The sequence below is a fragment of the Rhinatrema bivittatum genome, chromosome 14 (genome assembly GCF_901001135.1).
Source record: "Rhinatrema bivittatum chromosome 14, aRhiBiv1.1, whole genome shotgun sequence".
NCBI lineage: Eukaryota > Metazoa > Chordata > Amphibia > Gymnophiona > Rhinatrematidae > Rhinatrema > Rhinatrema bivittatum.
The window spans coordinates 42,858,233-42,878,711 of NC_042628.1; the positions used below are offsets into that span (position 1 = coordinate 42,858,233).

The following is a 20,479-nucleotide window of genomic DNA, read 5'->3' on the forward strand; positions in this document are numbered from 1 at the left end:
TACCATCACTTGGTGAAAGTCTGCATAGCTGTCGCCAGATCAAAGGAAAGCACCATGAACTGAAATGTTTTTGTATAATATAAAAGCTGAGATTTCTCTAATCTTCTCATTTAATGGGAATATGAAAGTAAGCCTTAGACAGGTCCAAAGAGGCCTGGAATTTGCCCTGATGCACCACCAGGAGAATGTAATGAAGAGTTTCCATCCTGAAATGTAAAATATCGACACTGCTGTTTTTCTCCTTTAAATGAGAATGGATCTGAAAGAGCTGTCCTTCTTGAACTATAAAATAAACTGAATAATAACTGAGCTTCCTCTTCTTGAAGGGAACAGGCACTATTGCCTTTAACATCTGAAGCCACACCAGAGTACTGCATACTGCCTTCTGTTTGATGACCGAAACTCAAGAGGAAACCATAAAGGCGTTAGAAATGGAAGCTCAAAGTTCGAGGACATAACTAAGGTGAATCACATCCAACCACTGATCAGCAATGACTTGGGTCCATTCTAGATAAAACTGCTGCAAGCAACTGCTTACAGGAAAAAACACTGAATGGACCTGCTAAGCTTCACTGAGAAGAGCGAGCAGCTCCTGAGGTGGAAGCTGAGTCCAGATTCAGCCTTCTGAAACTGTGAAAGGTCTAACCTCTCCCTTTTGTACCTTGGGAATCACAAAAGGAATACAAAAGGGATTGTTTCCCTGGCTTACAGTGCTGAGAGTCCTGAAACTGGCCTCTACCTCCACTGGAGTGGCTTATCCTCTGGGAGCCTCTGGTTTAGGATTCCCCAGACTCTTGACCAGTTGCTCCAAATCCTCCCCAAAAAGGAGCTTGTCTCACTGGGACTTTGACCAGGAATTCACATATCAGTTGTGAAGCCAAAGAAGCTCCTGGCAGCCACCAAAGAGGCCACTGACTTGGAAGATAGCCTCAGATCATCATAAAGAGTGTCAGCCAAAAAGGCCGCAACAGATTGCATTCTAGCCGTGTCCTCACTCTCCAGGAGCTGTTGAATTCAGCATAACAGGATCCTGACCACAAGGCCACTGCAAGTCAAAATCTGAACCACCAGAGATGAAGAAGTAAACAAAAGTTTCAGTGGAAGTTCAATCTTCTGATCCTGGGGATCCTTAAGAGTTGTGCTGCCCTCGACCGAGATTGTAGCCCTTCTCATGACTGCTGTGACTCAAGCATCCACATGAAGTAACCAAAACAAGTGCTGCACAACATCCATAGATAAAGGATATAACATGAGCATACTCTTGAGACCACACTCAGGGGATTCTCACCAAGACCATCTCCTCAACCTTGGAATGTAGAAGAAAAGCCAGCTTAAGGATCAGATCCCAGGCTGGTGTCTTTTTCACTACTGGATCCGCTATCCTGAAGCACAAAAATACCTAATCTATAGACCCATAACTTCATCCTTGTGAAACCAGGAGATAACTATGCCATCCTCTCTGAGGAAACTCCACTTTCTTCCACTGAGGCACAACTCAATAGTCCACCTAATCCTCAAAATCCTCTAAAAGGTCCTGTGTGACTGGCAAAGGCAGCTCCAAAGCTCATTGGGATCTTTTAGGAGAAGCTGCAGCATCAGACCGATTGGGGGGGGGGGAAACCCCAGGGAAATATTTGTGTTTGCTATCAGGCCTCTGTATAGCACAGAAGGGCTGATGCAGGAAACTAGAACAATTCTGGAGAGCAAATCCCAGAGTCACCAGCTTAAGATCCAGCAGTGTTGCTGAGAGAATCTTGCACAAGTTCCAAAACTGGGAGACCTTCAACAACCTCTACTGAGCTTAAACTAGAGAGTCTGAGGTGGGGGAGAATAAACTGCAGGAATCTGACTTTTAATGGCTGTCTCTCTGCCCAAAAACAATGTACTAGAAGTCTCCATGGGAGCAAGGCTAGACTGCGAAGAACCCTGCTCGGCTGCCAAGGGAGGAGTGGTGGGGCCAACAGAGGCCTATGAACACTCCCCTACTACCACTCCCACGTGGATGTATGCCCCGCAGAAAAGTCCCAATAAAGACGCCGAGGTCTGGGAGCTGCATACTGCTCAGCGGCAGCCGTGCTCTTTTTTTCACCCCCCCGATGCTGCTGAAGAATGCAACAAAATGAAAGCACCCCCTGACTAGACCACACACTTACCCCACGGGAAGGGGTAGATAAACAAAGCTGCCTGAACAGTCTTATCAGTCAAAGCCAAGTCGCTGTCCATTCTGGTTTGATTTTGTTTTGTTTTTTTAGTTCAGCTTAAAGCGACAGGTTGGCAAAAAAATGTGTGTGTGGGGGGGGGGGGGGGGGGGGGGGGGGGAAGAATTCTCTCCAGAGCACAGAACAGCTTCACAAAACAAGTTAGGCTCCAAAACACCCTTTTATTTATTTTTTTCTTTTGGAGAGAAATCACCCCCTACCCCTAGGTTCTACCAAGTCCCTTCTAGGAATGGGAACCTCAGCACTGGGCTCGCCTGACCCTAAGCTGCCTCAGAAACTCTGAGAAACCTGCTGCCCCACCAGTGAGTCCTACCATCTGCTGGAGGCAGAGTATATTACAGTTTCCTTATACTGAGCTATCTATACATAGTGGCGATGATGTCTACTGGTAGAGGCCCACTGCAATAGTGCAGCAGGATGAAATGGAAGCCTAATCCATTTGGGTAAATAGTATCTTATAAAGACTCTGAAGATGTTATACCAATGAAGAAGACCCTACAACAGAATATCGATAGGATAACCCATGCTTCTGACTCTCACCACCCTTAGCGTTTTCTGCTACTCCCTTAACCCCATGGCCACCTCCTTGTAACTCATGACCCACTCCTTTCTCCTACCCCTTTGTACGCCCTCCCTTGTATTTTCCCTCACCCTCCTTTTCTCTCCCACACCCTTTTACCTCCGTTATGCTGTTTTCTCCCCGACCCACCCTTGAATCTCTAACTTACTCAGCTCAACACCGCTGTTTTTACACTTTCTCATGACAACCTTGTATAGTTTAAGGTTATGGTTTTGCTAGTATCATGACCCCTACATCATAATTGTTCTCCTTGAGATATATTTATTATTATAGTTGTCTAAGAAACCCTCTTTTATACTCCCTGTTATTATATACATATATATCCCTTGTATATTGTTGCATAGATCTATTAATTACACATATATCTCTTGTATATTTGTTTTCCACATTCTTTTTACTGTTCCTTGTAAGGGCTACGCCCACAAGTTATTAGTTATATGTAAACCGATACGATGTGCAAACGGCTATCGGTATATAAGAAACTCCAAATAAATAAATAAATAAATACCTACATGCAAGGAAGACCCAATCAAGAGAACTTTGTAAATTAAATGGAAGGGGGGAAAAAGGACTCACTTTATGCCCCCGGATCTTGAGGGTGGTCTGAACTGCCAATTCAGCTTGTGGAACCAGGCAAGCATAGAGTGCTAGGCCATCCTCTCGCCAAGCCTGCTGCAATCCCACTACCTGGAACGGGGCAGTGCTTCCACCTTGGACTTTAAAACCAAGTACCTGGAAAATCATGCAGTGCATTAACAAGCAGAAGATGTGCCACTGTGCTGAAGTTATTACAGAAACTGAGCACCAAGATACACCCTATTGGGAACAGTGACTGATATTGTGGTTACTGAATAGTTTGACTGCTCTTTATATGTCATTGTTGTTTAGTTGGAGCAGTCCAACTATGATCTGTACCAGCCAAAGTTGCATTTTAAGGGGTAACCCTGGTTAGCTGAAGACCATCACTGAAGAGTGCCTAGAGCTGCGGATTGTGTGGGATAGAAGTATCCTAAATAAATAAATCAAATGGTAAGGGCCCAATATTCAGTGCCACTTAGCTGATAAGTATGGCTTTATTTAAAATCTTTTCTATACCGTCGCTAAGTTATATACCATCGCAACGGTTTACATTATCTGACTAAGTAGGGCTGTTTTAATATTCAGCTGTGCTCAGCAGCTTCCACTTAGCTGGTTAATTATTTATTCAGCTAAATAGGTAGCTGGATAACTGGTGGGCAGGACAGGGGTGTTATGGAAAGGCACTACTTATCCAGCTAACTTACCCAGAGAAGTGGTGATATTCACATTTAATTGGCTAAGTTAGTCAAATAAGTTAGATCTGCTATTGAGCAGGTCTCAAGTTAGCCAGATAAGTTTATCCGGCTAACTTATTTAGCTGGATAAGTTCTGAATATGGACTGCTTTGTTTCTATGATTAACAATATTAAATATTCATTTACAAAATGCTGTTTATAAGAAATGATGCAGCTTGTGTAAATAAATGAATTCTGCTGAGACTCATATTATTGGAAGCACATACAAAATAAAAAAGTAAATTGAAATCCTATACACACTGTTCCCATTATGATTAATTCAAAGAACAATGCAACTGATTTCTGCATACAAATGTTGAAAACAGTCAACAGTACCATTCAGAGAAATGCTACATCAACTGATATCAATCCATCAGATCACTTAATGTAGAAAACTGACAGGAGTGGACAAGTTACTTAGGCTACCAGCAGAGACATGACCTGCTCTTGGAAAGAAATGTCTGGCATCTTACAGTAGTTAGTACCATATTCAGGCCTAGGTTTCCCATTAGGCAGAGTAGGCAGCTGCCTTGGGATGCCACCTTCTCCGTCTTGGTGACATTTTCGAACAAGCACTGTTCAGCTTGAGCAGCAGCATCCTATTGGACCTGTCCCTTAAAGGCACAGGTGCTCATGGCATTCTGAGTACTATAAAATAAAATCACTGCTGGCCCACCCCTGCTCTTTTAAGGGATGGGTCTGATGGGATGCTGCAGCTCAAGCTGAGTAGTGCTTGTGAGAAAGTGCCATCAGAACAGAGGAGAGACGGCATCCCTCTCAGTACAAAACATGTTTGGAAGAAGATCCAGCCACTCCTGCATCCTTGCTTCAGTGGCATAGCCATGGGTGGGCCACGGCCCAATCACTTTGGGCTCTGGACCACCCAATCAGCGTTGACTGGAAGCCAGAGAAGAAAAGCCCTGTTGCAAGGCAGCAGCTGCAGGTGTGCATACCCTAGCAGAGCAGCAGCTGAAGAGAGAAGGCGTCCTACAAGACCGCTGGTGGACCCCATCCCACCGGCCGCCAAAGAAAGGAGGAGACCCAGAAGGCCACCAGTAGACCCCCATTCCACCGGCATCAAAGAAAGAAGAGGCCTGGGAGGCTACCAGTAGACCCCATCCCACTGGCGGCCAAGAAGAGGGCTCCACCGGGATGAACAGTCTCTCTCATCAAGCTAGGGTGAGAGAACATTGTACAAATCTAATTTTTGTGTGAGTTTCCTCACTCTGAATGATATCAAATCTTCACAAGAGTGCACTGTTCTGTTCATATGCTGCATGTAAAAGTGGCCCCTAACCCCTACACTACTACCTATTAGAGATGTGAATCGTGTCCTCGATCGTCTTAACGATCGATTTCAGCTGGGAGGGGGAGGGAATCGTATTGTTGCCGTTTGGGTGTGTAAACTATCGTGAAAATCGTTAAAATCGTGAGCCGACACAATAAAACCCCATAAAAACCCACCCCCGACCCTTTAAATTAAATCCCCCACCCTCCCGAACCCCCCCCCCCCCCAAATGCTTTAAATAACCTGGGGATCCAGCGGTGGTCCAGAATGGCGGCGGTCCGGAACGGCCCCCTCAATTGAATCCTGTTGTCTTCAGCCGGTGCCATTTTGCAAAATGGCCGCTGCAAAATGGCGGCGGCCATAGACAAAAATGATTCGACGCAGGAGGTCGTTCCGGACCCCCGCTGGACTTTTGGCAAGTCTTGTGGGGGTCAGGAGGCCCCCCCAAGCTGGCCAAAAGTTCCTGGGAGTCCAGCGGGGTTCAGGAAGCGATTTCTTGCCGCGAATCGTTTTCCGTACGGAAAATGGCGCCGGCAGGAGATCGACTGCAGGAGGTCGTTCAGCGGGGGTTCCGGAACGTATGGCCGGCGCCATTTTCCGTACAGAAAACGATTCGCGGCAAGAAATCGCTTCCTGAACCCCGTTGGACTCCCAGGAACTTTTGGCCAGCTTGGGGGGGCCTCCTGACCCCCACAAGACTTGCCAAAAGTCCAGCGGGGGTCCGGAATGACCTCCTGCGTCGAATCGTTTTTGTCTATGGCCGCCGCCATTTTGCGGCGGCCATTTTGCAAAATGGCGCCGGCTGAAGACAACAGGATTCAATTGAGGGGGCCGTTCCGGACCACCGCTGGATCCCCAGGTTATTTAAAGCATTGGGGGGGGGGGGGGTTCGGGGGGGGGGGGGATTTAATTTAAAGGGTCGGGGGTGGGTTTTAGGGGGTTTTAGTGTGCCGGTTTTCCTGCCCTCCCCCTTCCCCCGATTTACGATTTTTTAACGATAAATCGGGGGAATTGGTATTGTATCATGGCCCTAACGATTTTTGACGATTTAAAATATATCGGACAATATTTTAAATCGTCAAAAAATGATTCACATCCCTACTACCTATACCTCACCTCAAGTTACTAGGTGAGCCTCCTATAGAGATATAAATAGCTTACTACAACAAGGGCTTTGAAGATACTCTCTGTCTCTCTCCCCCCCAGTTGTGAAATGACCACTTTACAGCTAGGAGAATGCAATTATGTAGTATTACTGCAATGTGCGAAAAGTTAATGCACTTTGTGATAATACCGATCCAAAGCATTTGGAAATTAACATAAAACACGCCCCTTTTTCTACCGCATGCAATATTTACAGCAATGTGATAAATCTAGCTATAAGTTAGCCAGCTTTCTCCAGTTGGGCCATAGAGCTTCCTAGAGTTAGTCAGTTAAGTTTAGCCACCTAACTTTAAGATAGCTGGCTATATTCAATGGTGCGGCTACACTACTGAATATACCTCCAAATTTAGCCAGATAAATTTATCCGGCTAACTTGCTATCCGGACAGTGACTGAATATGGAGGTCAAAAAAATCTGTTGGGACACTGGCAGTTGCATTATGTTCTTTAGTTATATTTGTTATTGGAAAAAACTGTATTGGGTGTAAACACGGTTGATCCTGTTGAATAAAATTATTTTAAAAAGCAGACTCTCAAATGCTGAGTCCCAGTGATCTAGGCATGATTTGTCTAATTTATCTAAATTAACATACATAAAAACAACTGAGCTGCTGCATATATTATATGTGGGCCCGAACTCACCAAAGAAAGCAGCCAGGTTACCAGGGCATGATACACATTGGCTGCTAACAATAAAGCATCTGGGGTGCGGTTGTTGTGCTGCCCACAGCTGGACACTTGTCCACAGCTGGAGAGCCAAATGGTCATCAGAAGCATCTCACTTTTTGTATTCTCTGCAGATGGCAGTGTATTGATACTGGGTAAATAAGAGGCTTCCTGTTGAAAGGAGAGAGAAACAGAACCTGCTGTGAAGTCAGATAGAGAGAAACATCCCTTTAAAGATACTGTTTCAAAAGAAGCAATATTCACATTACATCAATTCAAATATTTATTTCCAAGCTACTATATTTTAGTTACAAGGGGCATTCCCTTTCACCTCTGGGGGAAGTCACTGGATACATCATATGTGCTAAAACTTTCTGGTTCATTCAGTGTGTGAATCTGGTATTATTGTGTATATTTTATTGTAATGCACCCTGGGTGGTTTTGAAAGGAGGGGGCTAAAATTATTTATTTATTTTGATTTTATTTAGAAAGCTCTAGTAAGCATGGTTAATGTCAGGGAGACTGGAGAGCGACAAGGAAGCAGTTTAAAGAATTAAAAAATGGAATATTACAATTTGACACCCATACTATTGACAATTTTCCAAACTATCTGGGTAGTTCTAAAGCCTGTGGGTGGTTTTATCTGCATACTTTACACTAATTCTCAAAGGGAAAGTATGTTTATACTTTCCGTTGGAAAATTGCCTAGGGAAAAACTACTTGCACGTGCCATATACGCATGTATATGGGTGTGCGCAAAGTTGCTACAGTATTTTATAATCTATATGCAAACAAGTTTGTACTTAACCAGATAAGTAGTGGCACTTATCCAGCAATGTAAGTGCACATAGCCAGATAAGTCTGAAAAGCACTACTTGTCCGTTTTAAGAGCTTTTCAGACTTAATCCGGCTATGTAAGATAGCCAGATAATTAATTTATTTATTTAAAAATGTTTATATACCGCCTTTACAAGTAAGATTGATCAAAACGGTTTACAAAAAACATGAGAAATAAAATATAATTACAAATCATAAAAATAAAATAGAAGAAAAAATTTACATAAAACTAATTAATAAAATCAATTAAATAAGCATTATTTTACAAAACAAGAGAAAGGAAGGTAGTGCCTGTGAAACTATAAACAGAAATTAAAATAAATATGATTATTCATTGTACCTGTTCGTTTAATGGAATATCAGATAAGTAGCACTTTTTAGACTTATCTGGAAATCTGACATCCGGCCAAATATTGCTTTTGTACAGACTTATCCGGCTAAGTAGCACCTGCTGCTACTTAACCAGATAAATCAGAATTTAGCCAGATAAGTGCAGCTTATTTATCCATACTAAGTTCAAATTTGTCCATTTAAGTAGTGGTAAAGGCGCTCAGAGCTGAAGACAGGCAATTTGGCGCCTATGGCTAAATGAAAACTGCACCCTCCCCCTTTACACAACACATGAGTTGGGAAACGCTGTTCAATGTTTGTACAGCAATGCCCATGGCCAGTGCAAGGGTATTAGGTGCCCTAGGAAAACTTTATAGCCTTGCACCCCCCACCCCATCACACCCTCCTCACACACAATTAAAAATTATGCATTTATATTAACAGATTTTACATGAAAAAGAACATTCAAAGCACAGTCTTCTGAGGGAAAAATATCACTTACAATATGTATATTATATTTACATGCACAGCTGAGGTGTCACCCAGAAAACCCTGCAAAAAAACAAGAGACACTTGGAACCTATATGGTATTAGGCCTACTGTAATACATCTTGGGCATGGGCATGACCCTCAGAGAGCCACGAGAAAAGAAAATTAGTTCTTACCTGATAATTTCCGTTCCTGTAGTAGCACAGATCAGTCCAGACACCTAGGCTTTTGCCTCCCCTCCAGCAGATGGAGACAGAGAAGTTTTAACGGACTCAGTCATATACCCCTGAGGTGCCACATACAGTCCGTCAGTATTTTAATGTATTCAGGCAGAAGGAATCAAAACCCTACTTCACAAAGAATAATGTTTCTGCTATAACTGTGGTTGAAACCCATAGGAACCAGGGTAAGTAGCTCAAACGGTAGCCAAGCCTGAACCAAGATTGGAAAATATCAAACAAAAATTCAAATAACGTGATCACGTATCTGCAGAGCAAAGTAACCAAGAACTAAACTGAATTGAACTGAACAAGCGGACTCTCCGTCATCTCTACACTGAAAATGGGTGGGACTCTGGACTGATCCGTGGTACTACAGGAATGAAAATTATCAGGTAAGAACTAATTTTCCTTTCCCTGTATGTACATGGATCAGTCCAGACTCCTGGGATGTACCAGAGCTCTCCTACCTGGGGTGGGACCTTGAGAGTCCTGCTTGGATCACACCTTCACCAAAACTCTCAGAGTCTGAAGCCCAAATATCCAATCGATAATGACGAGCAAAAGTGTGCAGAGATTTCCAAGTGGCTGTTAATGGACTTCTCCTCCAAGAACTTATCCAAACCTTTTTTGAACCCAGCTACACTAACTGCACTAAGCACATCCTCTGGCAACAAATTCCAGAGCTTTATTGTGCGTTGAGTGAAAAAGACTAGAAGGACTAGAGGGCATTCATGGAATGCCCTCTAGTCCTTCTATTATTAGAAAGTGTAAATAACAGAGTCACATCTACTCGTTCAAGACCTTTCATGATCTTAAAGATCTTTATCATATCCCCCCTCAGCCATCTCTTCTCCAAGCTGAACAGCCCTAACCTCTTCAGCCTTTCCTCATAGGGAAGCTGTTCCATCCCCTTTATCATTTTGGTTGCCCTTCTCTGTACCTTCTCTATCGCAACTATATCTTTTTTGAGATGCGGCGACCAGAATTGTACACAGTATTCCAGGTGCGGTCTCACCATGGAGCGATATAGAGGCATTATTACATTTTCCATTTTATTAACCATTCCCTTCCTAATAATTCCTAACATTCTGTTTGCTTTTTTGACTGCTGCAGCACACTGAGCTGACAATTTTAAAGTATTATCCACTATGATGCCTAGATCTTTTTCCTGGATGGTAGCTCCTAATATGGAACCTAACATCATGTAACTACAGCAAGGGTTATTTTTCCCTATATGCAACACCTTGCACTTGTCCACATTAAATTTCATCTGCAATTTGGATGCCCAATCTTCAGTCTTGCAAGGTCCTCCTGTAATGTATCACAGTCCCCTTGTGATTTAACTACTCTGAATAATTTTGTATCATCCGCAAATTTAATAACCTCACTCGTCGCATTCCTTTCCAAATCATTTATCTATATATATTGAAAAGCACCGGTCCAAGTACAGATCCCTGAGGCACTCCACTGTTTACCCTTTTCCACTGAGAAAATTAACCATTTAATCCTACTCTCTGTTTCCTGTCTTTTAAACCAGTTTGTAATCCACAAAAGGACATTGCTTCCTATCCCATGACTTTTTAGTTTTCGTAGAAGCCTCTCATGAGGGACTTTGTCAAACGCCTTCTGAAAATCCAAATACACTACATCTACCGGTTCACCTTTATCCACATGTTTATTAACCCCTTCAAAAAAATGAAGCAGATTTGTTAGGCAAGACTTCCCTTGGGTAAATCCATGTTGACTGTGTTCCATTAAACCATGTCTTTCTATATGCTCTACGATTTTGATCTTGAGAATAGTTTCCACTATTTTTCCGGGCACTGAAGTCAGGCTCACTGGTTTATAGTTACCCAGATCACCCCTGGTTTTGCAGTCCCGGTCGCTAGACTTGTGACCGGGTCCTTACCTTCCTCTCTCACCGCAGCCTGCAACGGGGTCTGGTGTTTCTCAGCCATACCTGGCCTCTCTGCGGCGGCGTCTCCACGAGGGAGACGCTGCCAAGTCCCGATTCTGACTCTGCCCATCCCAGGGGTACGCTCACGCGAGGGAGACCGTTTTAAAGACCCAACTGCAGGAAGCTCTGGCCCACCTCCTTGATGATGTCTGACGCTGGCAAGGTATTTAAGCCCGGCGTCTGGCTAAGAAGGTTGCCTAGCAATGAGGTTCTCTCCTTGGAGGCATCAGTTGCTGTGTTTCTGATTCTGGTCCTGCTGTGTCTCTGATCCTGATCCTGCTGTGTTTCTGATCCTGATCCTGATCCTGGTTCTGCTGTGCTCCTAATCCCGCTCATCTTCCGGATTCTTCTCGGCTTGTCTCCTTGGTTCCTTTTCCCAGTTCACCTCTGATACTCCGTGTCTGTCACCTGTCTCGACTCCTACTCCGTCCTCGCTTTGGTCTCCCTACTGCCGCCTAAGTCCCAGTGGTCCGGATCCTCACGGGCTCCTCCCGGAGGGATCTCGAATCTCCAGGATGAAGATTCCATCTTTTCTTCAGGACTTGCTTCTGCTGCCTAAGTCCCAGCAATCCAGATCCTCAAGGGCTCCTCCCGAGGGGATCTTGGATCTCCATGGTGAAGATTCTATTCCTGCGTTCATCTTGGTATCGCCTCCCGGCCTGTCCAACCATCTTCCTCCACCAGGTCAGCCCAAGGGTCCACTGTCCAGTCCGCAACAGTTTGCTAGGACATGGACTCGGCGGATATCTCTGGTCTACAAGCCATTCTGGGAATGGCCCAACACTTGCAACAGCAGCAACATTGTCTCAACATTCTGGCTGCCACCGTCGAGAGGCTGGAGAATCGCCTGGATGCCACTCCGCCAGAGCCACCACCATTACTGCCTCCGGCTCCTACTGTAAACATTACTGCTCCCACTCAATTGCCCGCGCCTTCACGCTATGCAGGAGAGGCCAAAGGCTGCTGGGGATGTTTGAACCAGTTCTACATCAGGTTCTCTCTACTCCCTGGTCAGTTTCCCTTGGACTCTGTGAAAATAGCCTATATCTTGTCACTTTTGAAAGAGAAGGCATTAAGCTGGGCATGACCAATGTGGGAGCGCCAGGATCCTTTATTAAGTAATCTGCAGCAGTTTGTCCTTAATTTCAAGAAAGCATTTGATGAACCTACACGCTTGCCCACTGCTTCGTTAGAGCTATAACAGCTGAGACAGGGAGCACGCTCCCTGTCAGACTTTGCAATTGAATTTCGCACCCTCACTATGGAGGTAGGGTGGCGTGAAAACAGTCTCCGGGGAGTTTTTCTGGAGGGTCTGTCACCGCGCATTAAGGACGAGTTAGCAGCTAGGGACATTCCGGACGACCTCAAAGGAGTAATTGACCTTGCTGGCCGGATCGACCATCGACTTCAGCAAAGAGTAAGGGAGGGACGTCCGCCACATCGACCCATATCCTTGGCACCTGCCTTCACTAGACCCTTGACAACCTCGTCAAGTCCTGGGGGCGACACACTCTGACTCTTCTACAGAAGAACTTATGCAGTTGGGTCGCACGCCTTTAACTGCGAAGGAGAGGCAAAGGCGTTGGGCCTTGGGACTATGTTTATACTGAGGCAGCAAGGGTCACTTCCTAGCCCAATGCAAAGAGCATCCGGAAAACGCCAAGGCCTAGGCAAAACTGAGGAGCTACTCCTAGGCTGTGCTAATGCTGCTCCTCAATGTACTGTACCAGTGACACTAGAATATCCTGGAGGGTCTTTCAAACACACTCGCCTTTATTGACTCTGGAGCGGGTGGGAATTTTATTCTTTCCGATTTGGTACAGCAACTTCAATTACTTACTCGTCCTCAGACTCTTCCTCTTAGGATTACGTCTATCTAAGGGACAGTGTTGCCTGGTAGTATTTCTAACTCCACGGCTCCGCTCACTCTCCGAACTGGAGTGCTACATTCTGAGAAAATTACCTTTTTGATCCTGGAGAAAGCGGTTCATCCGGTAGTATTGGGATTACCTTGGCTACAATGCCATTCACCCATGATCCATTGGGACTCGTTACAAATCATCCATTGGAGTCCCTTTTGTTTGATCACTGTCTCCAGGTTCCGGGTCCACCGTCTGTGTCCTTGACTACTTCAGTATTGCCACCTGCACCTTACTCTGAAGAAAGCGGATATTTTGCCTCAGCACTGCCCCTTTGATTGCGCAATAGACCTTTTACCGGGAACCATTCCACCGCATGGGAGGGTATACCCTCTATCCTTGCCAGAGAGACGCGCTATGTCTGAGTACATCTCTGAGAATCTCGCTAAAGGTTTTATCAGACCCTCCCGATCTCCAGCTGGGGCAGGGGTTTTCTTCATGGGAAAGAAAGATGGCTCGCTCAGACCTTGCATTGATTACAGGGGTCTTAACGCCATAACCAAGCGAGATCGGTACCCGCTGCCATTAATCCCAGAACTTCTGGACAGATTGCAAGGGGCCAAAGTTTTTACCAAACTTGATCTACGAGGGGTCTACAACTTAGTTCGAATCCATCCCGGGGACGAATGGAAGACTGCCTTCAACACGAGAGACGGGCAATACAAATATTTAGTGATGCCCTTTGGCCTATGTAACGCTCCGGCAGTCTTCCAAAACCTCATGAATGAGGTGTTGGGTGAAATGCTACACTCCTATGTAATAGTATATCTAGATGATGTTTTGATTTATTCACCAGATCTAAAGTCCCATCGTCAACACGTTAAACAAGTACTGCAAGTTCTCAAAGACAATCAATTGTTTGCGAAGCTAGAAAAGTGTATGTTTGAATGTGAGTCACTCCCCTTCCTGGGATATATCGTTTCATCTACCGGGTTCCACATGGACCCGGAGAAGGTGTCCGCTATAAAGGACTGGCCTCGCCCTGTGGGGGTGAAGGCGTTACAACGTTTTCTTGGATTTGTAAATTTCTACAGACAGTTTATTCCTAATTATTCCCTCAGAGTCGCACCACTTACCGCACTAACCAAAAAGGGGGTGGATGCTAAAGTTTGGCCCAAAGCAGCCTGTCAAGCTTTTGAGGATCTGAAACAAGCTTTCTTGTTGGACACTTGTTTATACCATCCAGATCCGCGTCGTCCTTTTGTTGTAGAGGTGGATGCCTTCACCATTTCAGTAGGGGCAATCTTATGTCAACACTCTTGCTCGGGTAAACTACTTCCATGTTCTTACTTTTCCAAGAGTTTTTCAGCAGCCGAGTGTAACTACAGTATAGGAGACAAGGAACTCCTAGCAATCAAGTTAGCATTTGAAGAATGCAGGTCCTTCAGGGTTGTAGCACCCTTAACCGGGTCTTTTTGGTGACTGCGGACACCGCCACGTCCACTTTGGGCACCCGCAGTATGTCAATTGCTTCCTCTGGTAGAGGATATAGCTTATCCATAGCCTTGCTAACTTTCAATCCCAGATCCGGGGTATCCCATTCTCTATATAGCAAGACCGTGGCAGAAAAATGAAAAGGAAAGGAAGTAGCCGGGCCCCTCAGACCCAACCACACTGGGTCAATGGCCCTTAGCCTGGACTCCTCTGGTGGCCCATCTATGCCTAGCTCTCAGAGTATAGCAGGGATAAGCGGAGCCAACTCCTCCCTCCTAAACAGACGGACCACCTTAGGGTCATCTCCTTCCACAATGTGAAAGCCTCATGCTGGATCCTGTGGATGCTGAGCAGGGTCTGTATCCACCCCCATTGGAGGCTTTCCCTGTGGGTCCTGGTCCCCTGGGTCCATATCCTGACCCGTGGAATCAGTATCGGTCTGATGAACCCCTGTACGCAAAGGGCGCTTAGCTTTGGAGGACCCAGAGGCTCCCTTAGACTTAGACCGCTTTTGAGAAAGAGACAAGACCATTAGAGGAAGTTTTACCCCCCCCCCCTCCCCACTTGCAGCTTCCCTTCCCTCCTGGCTTTAAAAGCCTTACGAAGAAATAAAAAACTCAAAAGTATTATTGCCAATAACCTCTGCCCCCTTTCATCCAAAAAGATAAATCACTCTCTTCACGCAAAAAAACCCTGGTACACCCCCGAATTAAAAAAAACTTAAACACGACCTTAGAATAAAAGAAAAACAATGGCGCAAAGACCCCTCCCAACTGTCTTCATACAAATCCTTACTTCACCTCTATAGAACCACCATTCTCAAAACTAAGCGTGACCATTATGCAGCTAAAATCCATAACTACCAATACAATCCTAAAGCCCTTTTCACATATGTGGCTGCACTCACCAAAATGTCACCCCCTCCCGCTGCTGATGAAGTGATGAACTTTCCAGGTTCTTCCATGATAAAATCGCAAAAATACTTGCACACTTCCCCACCCCCTCCTCCATCCCACTTTCAAGTCCAAGCACTCAGATCACCATCCTAGATGCCTTTGCCTCAACATCTACTTTAGAAATAGAATCCATTCTAAAGAAACTAAAGCCCTCCTCACACCATACCTACCAAGTCCCTCTTATCCATCTATAGCACTATCGCCAAACCCTTGGCTGATATAATCAATTGCTCCCTCTCAAGTGGAAAAATCCCTCAAGCCTTAAAGCAAGCAGTAATAAAACCTATCATAAAAAAACCTAATCTTGACCCCACTGATCCATCAAACTATCAACCCATAACTAATCTCCCTTTCATTGCCAAGTTCATGGAAAAAATTAACACACAACTCACAGTGCACTTAGAAAATCATTACATCTTATCCTCCTCGCAATTCGGCTTCCACAAGTTTCTCAATACAGAAACTCTGTTACTCTCCCTTACAGACATCATTCTCAAAGTTCTTGACCACGGTCACTCATACATCCTAGCCTTACTCGACATATCCTCCGCTTTTGATACCATCAACCACAACATCCTCATCAGCCGCTTCTCAGAAATTGGCATTTCAGGAACTGCCCTACATTGGTTCAAGTCATACCTCGAAGACAGACATTACACAGTGAAGATTGGTAACTCTGAATCCAATTCCACCCAACTGAACCAAGGTGTCCCCCAAGGATCCTCCCCTCTCATCCACCCTCTTCAACATTTACCTCCTACCACTCTGCCAACTCCTATCAAGCCTTGCCCTCCCCCACTACATCTATGCCGATGATGTGCAAATCCTCATCCCCATACAAGAATCCCTCTCCAAGTCTCTCAAGACCTGGGAAAACTGCCTCAATGAAATAAACCACCTACTCACCAACCTACACCTTGCCCTCAAAAGCAAAACCTGAGCTCATATTAATCTCCACTCACAATAACACAGTACTCTTCCCCCCTTGACCCCCTTCAAGCATAATGCACGGAACCTCGGCGTAATCATCGATAACCAAATGAACCTAAAAAAATTAATCAACGCCACCTTAAAAGACTGCTTCTTCAAGCTACATGTCATTAAAAAACTGAAACCCCTCCTTCACCCTCATGATTTCCACACAGTGCTTCAAGCCACAATCTTCTAAAAAAATAGACTATTGCAATGCCCTGCTCCTAGGCCTCCCCGCCTCAACCATTAAACCACTCCAACTGCTCCAAAATGCCGCCGCCAGAATCCTAACACCCGTAAATCAGAACACATCACCCCAGTCCTCAAAGAACTCCATTGGCTGCCAATATCCTTCCAAATCTCTTACACGATACTATCCATTTTACATAAAACCTTACACACGTAACATATAATGGCATGGCAACAGTATACACTTCACCACTCCTAATCGCCCTTCCCGGGCAGCATACCTAGGTACACTACACATTCCCTCTCCAAAAACAGTCCATCTTAACTCTACAAAAGAGCGAGCACTGTCTATTGCAGGACCTACCCTCTGGAACACCATGCCCACAGACCTTAGTCTAGAGCCATCCACCCAAAAATTAAAAAAAACAAACTAAAGACATGGCTCTTTAAACAAGCGTTCCCAGAATAACTCTTCCAAACCCTCGCCTCAGTCTTCCTCGCCCCCCCCCAATTCTTTATGTCCAACTGTTTCAATCAATCCTCCATGTACCCACACTCTCCCCCCCTTCACCCCTCTCCTGCTCCAATAAGGCCGTCTATATGCCCAAAGAATACTTTACCCCGATCCAATAATGTTATGTATACGCTCAATAATGCCATCTATATGCCCCCCTCCCTCCACCCCCACCCCAATAATGTTATACATATGCTCAACAATGTCATATATATGCTCCCCCCACTCCCCCCACTCCCTCTACCCCATTTCTCCAATAATGTTATATATTTGCTTAAATCCTCCCAACCTTCCCCCTCCCCCCCTCACCCCCCCTTACAATGCTTTGTATATACTTAAATTATCTACTGTACTTTGCCCAAATCAAGTTCTCTGTAAACTGTTTTGTTACCCCCCCCCCCCCTCCAAGTTACTGTTCCCTGTTATTTGTACAATGTTTCAAGTTCCTTGTAAACTGATATGATGTACCCACGAATACCGGTATAAAAAAAATCTATAAATAAATAAACAAACAAACAAACAGTGGGCATTGGTAAATCATGTGGAGGAGTTTGTACATCTATTCACTCTCCTGCTGCACAGAGATATCTTAAATGTTCTTTCCTAGATTTGTTTCCATGCTACCTGATCCAAATCTAATCCCAGCTTGACATTCCACTTTGCTATTAGGGGAAGTGGAGGGTCTTAACTATCTTTCTTTTCAGGTCCTCATCTATTAAGGCCTTTTCCAGATTGGTTAGGTGGTCTCCTGGTCCATCCTGTGCTCTCTAAATGTTGAATAGCTGTCAGTATACTATCATACAGTGTTCTAGAGGTAGGGCTGATGTCATAGTCTGAAAGAAGCTCCTCTAAGGGGACCCAGCCAGCCTCATCCCATAATTGCCACACATGTCTTAGTCCCAATTCCCACCAGTCATGCATAGTTGTATTGAAAGAGTGGATAGAGAGAGACCAGTGACAACACTCCCTCTGGCAACTGTAAGCTCCTACATACCTCCTTCCATACTCGCAAAAGACCTACCCCTTTTTACATGTGTAAATTTACTCATGAACCCTGATTTATGAGTGTATGTTAAGCTTTTTAAAATCAAAACAAATAAGGGAATAGTGAACCTCAAAATACAATCAAAAGTTCATACAGGGCACTATGGGGGTAATTATCAAAAGGATTTACATGTATAAATGTAACTACCATTGTAACAATTTTCAAAAGCCATTTATCCGCATTTGGCGGTAGATTTTTAAACATATGTGCCACTTCTTCATCATCACTAAGTTGTTGTAACCAATGACACAATGTCTTAGAAACACACGAGTAGATTTTCAAAAAGTCATGCACATTAAAAATGGGGGTTATGCGTGTGGCCTGCCTTTGTGCGCGCCGCACGCATCTTCGAAGGGGCCTGGCCATGCACGTAACCCCCACTACGTGCCGAAGTGCCGGGCCCAGATAAAGGGGCCCAATGGAACAGTAAGCAACAAAATTTTAAAAAAAGGTAGGAGAAAGGGTTTAGGGGGTGGGGAAGTTCCTTCCCAGTCTGCTCCTTAATTGGGGCAGACTGGGAAGGAACTGGGGAAGGCTGGGATGCGTTGTTGCATGAAGTTAGCATAAATAATCCCCCCCCCTCCCCCCCCTGGCATGCATGTGCAAGCGGCCCCCAGATTTTATAACATCCTTTTCTGGAGCAAAGTGTGTTGCAAAAAAGCCTTCAGGAGAGAAACACGGTGGCTCCAAAGTTTGAGATACACTGTCTCTCCAAACTCCCAATACATCTCGAGTTGGAGGCAAGATGGCTGCTGCATCCTCAGCAACAGCTGGAGAACAGGCTTCAACAGTATTGCTATGTAGGGAAACTGAAGTCACTGAAGATTTTTTTAAATGTGTCGATTTAGAGGTAGTTTTGCGCGATTCAGAGGAGGTAGATTTTGAAGAAACCCCTGCTTTTGCAGAATTACCTGACTGAACCAATATAAAATCAGCTTAGATGACTCAGGAAATAGTCTGAATTGCTACAGGAAGTTCATCTCAGATGAAGGAAAAAGACAGGCAGATCGAGGTTGAGCTATTTATGAAGTGAAGCAGCTAAGATAGGCTGCTTAAGTTATGCTCCAAAGTTGCTATGCTGACAGAAAATGTGTGAGACAAACAATTGTCAGCTTTTGACTCAATCTATTCTCAGCAGAAAGACCAGTAAAGAGTGGCTTGCTATTCTGCAGGAGATCTGATCCACAGGTCCATGGCCAGGAGTTAAGTTAGTAACTCTGTAAGCAGAAGCATAAAGGCTTTTTAGCTTAAAAAACAAAAAACTGGTTATTTAAATTTGGATGAATTGGTAAAAATCTTTAGGTGTGTGCTGACCAACCATCCTCTTGGAGGCTGAGAACACTGGCATGTAGGATTCTAATGTCATATGTAGAGGTGATGTAAAAAAAAAAAAAAAGCACCAACTTTGTCTTCAAATGCTGGATGTGAGGAATATACCCACATGTTTTGGACTGGTAGGCAGAAGGACAAGGAAATATGTAAAAAAAAAAAAAAAAAAAGAAAAGTCCAATTCTTGTTCATACTCTGTAGGTATGGGTGCAAGTCAACAAGTTCCTAGGGTTGGAGCAGGAGATGCTGTGCCCTCTTGTTCCCCTGTATCAAAACTCCCTTCTTTCTGGACATATTTTTTCCCCTGCTGTTAAGCAAAGGAGGACTAAAGGTTTTTCTTTACCAACTTTTGGCTGAGGGGAAGTTTAAAATCTTTCATATGTTTACAATAAGAGTATGACCTGGATCCTAGCTCTCACACTACCTATTTGCAGCTCAGCAGGCTCTGGTGAGCTTGTTAGATTTATCCAAACCACTTTGCCCACTAAATGGAATGGAAAATTGAGTGATTTAGACTTCTCTACTAAGGGAATTGAGGTTGTTCATTGGGGCATAATTAAATGTAAATATGGCGATATGACCTCTCAGTAGCTGGTAGATGTTTAGAATGCTGATTTGGGAGCCTCACTGGTCGTGAGAGCTTGGAAAAGTATATGGGATATAGCACATCATATATCCATCTGTTTCAGACAGATTGAGTGGATGGTAAGACTGCTCCATAGAACATATAGAACCCCCATACTTTATTCCAAGGTATTTCCTGAGTTGATGGTCTCTGTTGGAGAGAGTGTGATGGGTACATATATGCATATGGAGAAATTATGTCTTACCTGTTAATTTCCTTTCTTTTACTTCTGCTACATCAGTCCAGAACCTATGGGTTATATTCTCTCTTCCAGCACATGGGGGCAGAGTTCTTTTTTTTTTATATGATGACATCACATGCATTTGTTATATTTAGACGACTCAAAAAAGAACGTAAATAATTTCCAACAAAAACCAAATCAGCAATAGGAAAGGAAATGTCAATCTGTATGCCGTTTCCCAATTCAGTTGGT

The 20,479-nt window shown here is 44.4% G+C and overlaps 1 protein-coding gene across 3 annotated transcripts in view; it reads right to left on the minus strand.

Moving 5' to 3' along the window:
* The window catches only part of C14H16orf71 (chromosome 14 C16orf71 homolog), a 386,375-nt gene that overhangs the window by 284,982 nt on the left and 80,914 nt on the right, over window positions 1-20,479 (minus strand). For all 3 annotated transcript variants that reach the window (XM_029576717.1, XM_029576716.1, XM_029576718.1), the window contains exons 10-11: window positions 7,206-7,400; window positions 3,376-3,531 (exon numbers count right to left, since the gene is read on the minus strand). In XM_029576717.1, the coding sequence (XP_029432577.1) occupies window positions 3,376-3,531; window positions 7,206-7,400 (351 nt within the window). The remainder of the gene's footprint in view (window positions 1-3,375; window positions 3,532-7,205; window positions 7,401-20,479) is intronic.